Source organism: Coregonus clupeaformis, chromosome 5, assembly GCF_020615455.1.
Source record: "Coregonus clupeaformis isolate EN_2021a chromosome 5, ASM2061545v1, whole genome shotgun sequence".
Taxonomy (NCBI): Eukaryota; Metazoa; Chordata; class Actinopteri; order Salmoniformes; family Salmonidae; genus Coregonus; species Coregonus clupeaformis.
This window is the reverse complement of record NC_059196.1, coordinates 32,200,585-32,208,694: the sequence shown is the minus strand read 5'-3', so window position 1 is coordinate 32,208,694 and position 8,110 is coordinate 32,200,585. Positions and strand designations below refer to the sequence as shown.

The following is an 8,110-nucleotide window of genomic DNA, read 5'->3' as shown; positions in this document are numbered from 1 at the left end:
GAATTAGGTTTAGGGTTAGGGTTAGGAGCTAGGGTTAGTTTTAGGGTTAGGGTTAGGAGCTAGGGTTAGGTTTAGGGTTAGGGTTAAAGTTAAATTTTGGGGTTAAGGTTAGGGTTCAGGTTAGGGTTAGGGTAAGAGTACGGGTTAGGGTTTAGGGTTAGGGAAAATAGGATTTTGAATGGGACTGAATTGTGGGTCCCCACAAGGTTAGCTGTACAAGATTGTGTGTGTGCGTGTGCGTTTGCGTGCGCGGAAGTTTATGTTTGTGTCCTCATATTGGCCCAATTATTTTGTATCAGTAAATTAAAATGGCAGCTGTATGATTGATCCAAAGTGGGCCAGTATTTCTGTTGACATAATCTTTATTTATAAAGCGTGTGGTCCCTCCAAGGGCTGAGACGAGACTCAATTAATCAGACAAGTGTTTTAATTAGGGCTAATATCCTCAGGGTGGCACTCACACACACACACACACTCACACTCGATACATACACACACACACACACACACACACAGAGGGGCCCTGTGTGTATGACCAAGGTCTGAGAGGGGTAAGGGGCAGCGAGGGTGAAGAGTGAGGGGGAGGAGGGTGTTCTGTTTGTCCAAACGCTCTGAGGGTTGTTCTCATTTAGAATTTGTGAAACAGAAGTATGTTTGTTACAGTATTGAGGGCCAGTGGGCATAAATAGATTGTGCAGATGTTTGAATGTCTTGAGTATTATTTATAAGAAAGGCTGTTGTGTTCAAGTCCAACTCCATGTCAGGAACCTCTCTTTACGGTTCTATTTTTACATAGGGCGTAGGGATTTAAATACGTTTATTTGAAAAGTACATGCTTATCTCTCTTTTCTTTTGTATTTTATATTGCAGTGAGTCACTGTCAATTATTTACTGCACACTGATGACAAACATTTCATGCACAAAGATTGCATTGAGACCAAAATTACCTTGAAATTACAGTGTAACTTTCAACTAAATTAAAACAATTTTCTGTCATTATGTTTTCATTTTTTTATTATAAATAGTAATAATACTGCACTTGTACACAAGACATTGCGCCATATCATTCTGTCAAATAATACAACAAATATATAAAAATGAAAGAAACCATTGGAAAGAAAAAACACTTTTCTTTCTGTTACAGACAAATGTACAATTGACTGCTGAGTGCTTGTAGCAACCTTTGGATCTGTTGAGACATCCAGCTACCATTTAGTGAAAAGATGGACACAGTATTCCTATAAGGTATGTGATGTAGTAACTTGACTAAAACATTGCAGAAAGTTTAAGAATAATGTTGCAGAATTGTTTAGATACTTTAGAGAGAATAAATAAGGAAATGATGTAAAACAACACACTATTGATCTTTCTGTTTTTGCAACAAGAGAAACAAAAAGACACAAGCAAAAAATAAATGGAATAATTTGGCTTTGTAATTCTTCATAAGTTTGTTTTGTTTACTTCTGTTTTTTCCTTGAATCAATCTGCTCCACATGGGCTTGGAATGACTTCAATGGTTCACAATGTGCGTCCCACCTTTTGCTGTCGCTTTGCTATCATAGCAGTACTGATGATGTTGGTTGTTGTTGTTGCTGTTGTTGTTGTTTCTTTGTTTTGGACCTCGAAGCCTCCATAGGCACATGTAATAAACAATGACTCAAACATGATTCAAATGTTTTTAAGACACAATATATTTTTGTTTAATCTGTTTGATGGTGTCGTTGACTCTGAGGTACGTGATATTGCACTTCTGGTCAGCTGGGTTGGTCTGTGGTAGGGTGGTCCTGGTTTCTCATGTGTTTCTTGGTCGTGAGTCTCGTGACCTAATAGGCCTCTATGAGGGGGAACTGCATCCCTCGATGGATCAACCCTGTCGCCCATCAGAACCTCTGAGTCCCCCCTCCTTCCTCTTCCTCCTTCACCTGTGACTTTCCCCAAAGTCACCCCTGACCCCTAGGAATCCTTCTAAAGCTACAAAAGATCAGAGTTATCAACGGAACACAGTGAGAGTTCAATGGAATGTTTTAGAACACTGAGCAGTTAACATAATGAAGGGAACGGAACAGCTGTAGTATACATTACACTTCTGTTTATGATGATGTCTCAAAGCTTCCTCTTTGATTTACATTTTTATTTTCTACACATTTGCTTGTTTGTTTGTTTGTTCCTCAGTCTATGCTTGGAATGTTGTGTTCATTTCACTCTTTGTGTGGGAAGGAATCTTCTGGAACAAAACATATCAAATAAATGCAACGTCAAATAAATCCCAACAAAAGCCTGTTATTTTTTCCCTCAAGTAGCTTTCATTCAGAGATAAATATAATTCATCTGTATTCATTTGGCCCTACGACAAACATGTAAACAGGCTCACAGCTGTAAGGCTGCTAGTGAGTCTCTTACTATACAGTCTGGTTGTGCTGTTCCACAGGCCTGACTTGAGGATTTTTTACCCCAACCAGGCCTCCGCTCCTGGGCTGTGGGTCTATGTGGGCTATTCTTCCATGGTCCTCCTGGTCATAGTTGGCGCCCAATGTGGGGTAGACCACATCACAGCCAAGGGAAAGTACCCAGTGGCATCTCTGTCAGTCATCAACAGACAATCTAAGTTCATGTGTTTCTTTGTTTTGGCCTTAAATTCCTCTTTATCAATGTCCTTTTATCTTTAGTCTGAAGGAACAGATCATTGTTGAGGTGAGGTGCCTGGGTGAGGGAATAGGTAGCCAGGGATGGTGGAGGGAGCTTTTGGTCCTAATTACTTGAAGAGCCCCCTCAGTCTCAACATATACAGTACACACGTCCCTCAACCGAGACTGGGCTGGGCTGGAGGTGGAGGTGGAGTCTGGGCTGGGCCGGAGGTGGAGGTGGAGACTGGGCTGGGCCGGAGGTGGAGGTGGAGACTGGGCTGGGCCGGAAGTGGAGGTAGAGTCTGGGCTGGGCCGGAGGTGGAGGTGGAGACTGGGCTGGGCCGGAGGTGGAGGTGGAGACTGGGCTGGGCCGGAAGTGGAGGTAGAGTCTGGGCTGGGCCGGAGGTGGAGGTGGAGACTGGGCTGGGCCGGAGGTGGAGACTGGGCTACAGGTGGAGGTGGAGGTGGAGACTGGGCTAGAGGTGTGTGTGTGTGGGGGGGGGGGGTCACTTAAAGGGGCTGATCCTCAGGTGATCTCAGGTCTCAGATAATGAAGGGCACCTAAAAGGAAAAACAGAAGACAATGAGACTAAGTTACAAGTTATCCTCAATTAAAAATAAAGAGTGATGATCACTGACAGAAATAAGAGGGTTTGAAACATGGGAGCAGCATTATCATGGTGATCAGTCTAACAGTGCAGCAGGGTGTGTGTTTGTGTGTTTGTGTGCATGTCTGTGTGCGTGTGTGTGTGTGTGTGTGTGTGTGTGTGTGTGTGTGTGTGTGTGTGTGTGTGTGTGTGTGTGTGTGTGTGTGTGTGTGTGTGTGTGTGTGTGTGTGTGGTCTAGAGAGGTGAAGTGGGCAGACTTATCAGTCCCATTAGGACTGGGTAAGGGCTGGGTTAGGCTTGACACTAGAGGCCCAGTACAAGTGAATCTGGGACAGGGATCAATTCTGTTTCCCCAGCTGACCTCATCAGGCCCACACCACACACCTGTTTCTAATTGCCGTCCTGCCAGAGGATATTAGGATCCTTCCACCCCCCAGAAAATACCCATTTTACAGACCTAACCGCACACGGGTATCCAGTCTCTGTGATTAATGACATCAAGATGTAGTCCCTCTGATGGGTTTGTGTGTGTGTGTGTGTCGTTTCTGTCATATTTCTTCAAGATATTTAATTAGGCATTTCTTTCTCTCTGATATTAGGTTAAATGTTCACTCGATACCTGCAGTCCTTTTTAAAGCCGTAGCAGTCAGCTACATGGACTGTTGTCTTTGCTTTGAAGGGCGAGGTTGCTGCGAGGTTGAGGGACTGGCCTGATTGGGTGACCCGTGCAGGTCGCCCCCCACAGAGGGAAATTGAAAACTGCAGGGTGCTCTAATCACGGTTGAACGCATGTGGATGACATCGGTTTTTGAGAGTTACATGAACGTTCGTTTGATGTCAGAGTTAACCTTAGTGTAATGTTAATGTGAACTGAAGGGCCTCCTCACTGTTAAACAATCCTCCCATAAGGAAACGTTCCAGGAGAGCCTATCTTACACTATTAGTACTGTTTGATAGGAATTAACTAAATTGCTGACAGGCGAGGCGAGGCGAGGCGAGGTGAGGCGAGGTGAGGCGAGGTGAGCTACATTATACCAAAGGACAGATATGATCCAATATACTCAGTGTTACTTCAGAGATAGGATCAAAAAACTCTTCCTGTCAGAAACCCTGCTGTTTTCATTGGATGGAAACACGTCATATGAACACTGCTAGAGTCCTATCAACATTTACATTTACATTTATCAACATTTGTCCTTTGTAAATGTATTGGCGCGGTAGACTTAAGAGTGGTGAAAGCTCAAGGCAGCTACAGTTGATATGATTGGGGAGATATCTTCCTAAGTGTTTAAGTGGTAAAAAAAAGTGAGAGATATTGACCTTACTTTGTCCGTGGTACTGCCCATACTGGTAGGAGGCCACGGGGTCCACGCTGTAGGCAGGAGAGCTGTAGGATGACGGGCAGTAGGACTGGGAGTTGGGCAGCGAGGGGAGACTGGGGATGTTGGGGACACTGGACAGGCCCTCCAGACCCTTGATGTGCTCCAGACGCTGAGAGCAGCTGGCCCCCATGCCCCCGGGGTGCTCCAGGCCTCCTGTCAGGGGGGAGAGGGCGTAGTCACTCTGGGGCTGGTGGGGCACCCCGCCTGGGTTCAACAGACCCATCACCTGGAGAGAGAGGGAGGGAGAGGAAGAGAGGGACGATGAGTGTTATTGACGTTACAGTGACGTTATTGACATTCCATTCAGATAGGTGGTTAAGTGATTTTGGAACTTGTGAAAACAGGTGGTGTAGGCCTATCTGAGGCTTTGGCAAAGCTTTGTGTTATGTATCATTACATACAGTGCCTTGCAAAAGTATTCATCCCCCTTGGCGTATTTCCTATTTTGTTGCATTACAACCTGTAATTTAAATGGATTTTTATTTGGATTTCATGTAATGGACATACACAAAATAGTGAAAAAAGTGAAATGAAAAAAATTGTTTCAAAAAATTCTAAAAAATAAATAACGGAAAAGGGGTGCGTGAATATGTATTCACCCCCTTTGCTATGAAGCCCCTAAATAAGATCTGGTGCAACCAATTACCTTCAGAAGTCACATAATTAGTTAAATAAAGTCCAATCTAAGTGTCACATGATCTGTCACATGATCTCAGTATATATACACCTGTTCTGAAAGGCTCCAGAGTCTGCAACACCACTAAGCAAGGGGCACCACCAAGCAAGCGGCACCATGAAGACCAAGGAGCTCTCCAAACAGGTCAGAGACAAAGTTGTGGAGAAGTACAGATAAGGGTTGGGTTGTAAAAAAATATCAGAAACTTTGAACATCCCACGGAGCACAATTAAATCCATTATCAAAAAATTGAAAGAATATGGCACCACAACACGTTTGATGTTCGCCAAAATCCATGTGGGAGACTCCCCAAACATATGGAAGAAGGTACTCTGGTCAGATGAGACAAAAATTGAGCTTTTTGGCCATCAAGGAAAACGCTATGTCTGGCGCAAACCCAACACCTCTCATCACCCCGAGAACACCATCCCCACAGTGAAGCATGGTGGTGGCAGCATCATGCTGTGGGGATGTTTTTCATCGGCAGGGACTGGGAAACTGGTCAGAATTGAAGGAATGATGGATGCCGCTAAATACAGGGAATGACTAAAATGTAAATGTAAATGTAATGTAAATTCTTGAGGGAAACCTGTTTCAGTCTTCCAGAGATTTGAGACTGGGACGGAAGTTCACCTTCCAGCAGGACAATGACCCTAAGCATACTGCTAAAGCAACACCTGAGTGGTTTAAGGGGAAACATTTAAATGTCTTGGAATGGCCTAGTCAAAGCCCAGACCTCAATCCAATTGAGAATATGTGGTATGACTTAAAGATTGCTGTACACCAACGGAATCCATCCAACTTGAAGGAGCTGGAGCAGTTTTGCCTTGAAGAATGGGCAAAAATCCCAGTGGCTAGATGTGCCAAGCTTATAGAGACATACCCCAAGAGACTTGCAGCTGTAATTGCGGCAAAAGGTGGCTCTACAAAGTATTGACTTTGGGGGGTGAATAGTTATGCACGCTCAAGTTTTCAGTTTTTTTGTCTTATTTCTTGTTTGTTTCACAATAAAAAATATTTTGCATCTTCAAAGTTGTAGGCATGTTGTGTAAATCAAATGATACAAACCCCAAAAAAATATATTTTAATTCCAGGTTGTAAGGCAACAAAATAGGAAAAATGCCAAGGGGGGTGAATAGTTTCGCAAGCCACTGTACCCCCACGCCCAACCCCCATCCGTAACACATAGTAGCACAGCCTAACTCAGACAGGAAGTTCCTCTCCACTGACATCAAAACACTTCCACCAGGCCTTCCCAGACAGGCAAAGATAGCACCACAGAGGAAGAATTAACCAATTTGTCTCAAAACCTCTCTCCACTTATTTGGAAATTCCCTCCTGCCGCCGCTCCAGAAAGCATAGAATGAGATAAAGACTTATCACCAAAGATTTCCCAACACAGATAACATGGGAAAAACCTCTGGACCTGTTGTTGATTAGCCACCCGATAATCACATTTTGGGGAATAGTTATTGGCGAGTGAATGACAGAAAAGAGCCGTAGGGTGTCGTTGTAGAGGAGGTTCAGACAGAACGAGCCGATAACAAGCCCTCACTAACTTTAACTGGATGGATAAGAACAAGTTCAACAAAAGTGTCTAATAAACAGATAATTGCTGTGACTCAAGATCATCTCACTGAAAATATATATCCAAACCCAACGTGACCACTTTAAACCTCCCTACCTCTAAATGCATAAAATCCCTCTAAACAGAGACATCTAGCCTCTGTTGATGCCCTAATGAAAAGCAGGTACGCTGCACTTTGGGCTCTTCTGGCCCTATAAGTGACATATTATTCTACATCCACACACACAGATGGTCCCGCTTAAGTCATTTCCCAGGCAGGGGACAGAGGAGCCCATGTTGATTTTGAGAGGGGAGTTGTGTTTCTCGACCCCAGTAACATTTTCCCAAAAAATTACCTGCGTTTTGGAAAACTCTGTTTAAACAGAAAAAGTATATGGATGGTTGGCGCGGTCGATCTCTCCAAGAAACTACAGCTTTCTAAAAGCACTATACCTCTCTCTCTCTTTCTCTCCCTCTTTCTCTCTGTCTCATCCCTCCTAGTCTCTTTAGCGTGACGTGGCTCCTGGCTGGGCTTCGCCGGCGTGTTCCGTGTTGTAACATTGCTGTGTCCAGCGGCCCCAAATCAGTGTGTCCAGGAAAAGACGGACAGTAGAGGAGAGCCGGGGAAGAATGTCGGAAAGGGGGAAGTCTGAGACTTACAGGACATTCCTGCTTTCTCATACAATATACTGTATATTCAAATAAATGAGGACTTGACTTTCATACTGAGGAATGTGGAGACAAACATTGTAAGAATGCAATCATGAGAAGCTTCCCTGGAGGCTTAACGGTTTATGTACTGTGTGTGTGTGTGTGTGTGTGTGTGTGTGTGTGTGTGTGTGTGTGTGTGTGTGTGTGTGTGTGTGTATGTGTGTGTATATGTGTGTGTGTGTGTGTGTGTGTGTGTGCGCATGTGTGTGTGTGTTTCCCTGATTGCCCAAGGTAGCTGCGTATGGACTGCGTAAGAGATGGAGGTGTAGATAAACGTAAAGAAAGTCTCAACAGAGATTCAGGGAGGGGTAGTTTCCCATGCACCTTAAAACACACTCTCACACATACATTATGGTTGTCATACAGAAGCCCTGTCAGTGGAATCTTGACAAACACCCTTGAAGAAGTCGTGTTGTGTTCCATACAAATGGAAACATGTGGGGGTCAGGCACCCCATTTATCACAGAGAGAGAGAGAGAGAGAGAGAGAGAGAGAGAGAGAGAGAGAGAGAGAGAGAGAGAGAGAGAGAGAGAGAGAGAGAG

General features: G+C 44.2%; 1 protein-coding gene across 4 annotated transcripts in view; it reads right to left on the bottom strand.

Annotated features, from left to right (window-relative positions):
* Window positions 1–996: 996 nt before the first annotated feature.
* Window positions 997–8,110, bottom strand: part of LOC121566890 (paired box protein Pax-3-like) — a 33,303-nt gene continuing 26,189 nt past the window's right edge. For 2 of the 4 annotated variants that reach the window (XM_041876791.2, XM_041876793.2), the window contains exons 8-9: window positions 4,558–4,840; window positions 997–3,185 (exon numbers count right to left, since the gene is read on the bottom strand). In XM_041876791.2, coding sequence (XP_041732725.1) covers window positions 3,151–3,185; window positions 4,558–4,840 — 318 coding nt within the window. In that variant the 3' untranslated portion in view covers window positions 997–3,150. Of the gene's footprint in view, window positions 3,186–4,552; window positions 4,841–8,110 lie in introns of all 4 variants that reach the window. The other 2 variants (XM_041876794.2, XM_041876792.2) reach the window with 1 other exon arrangement.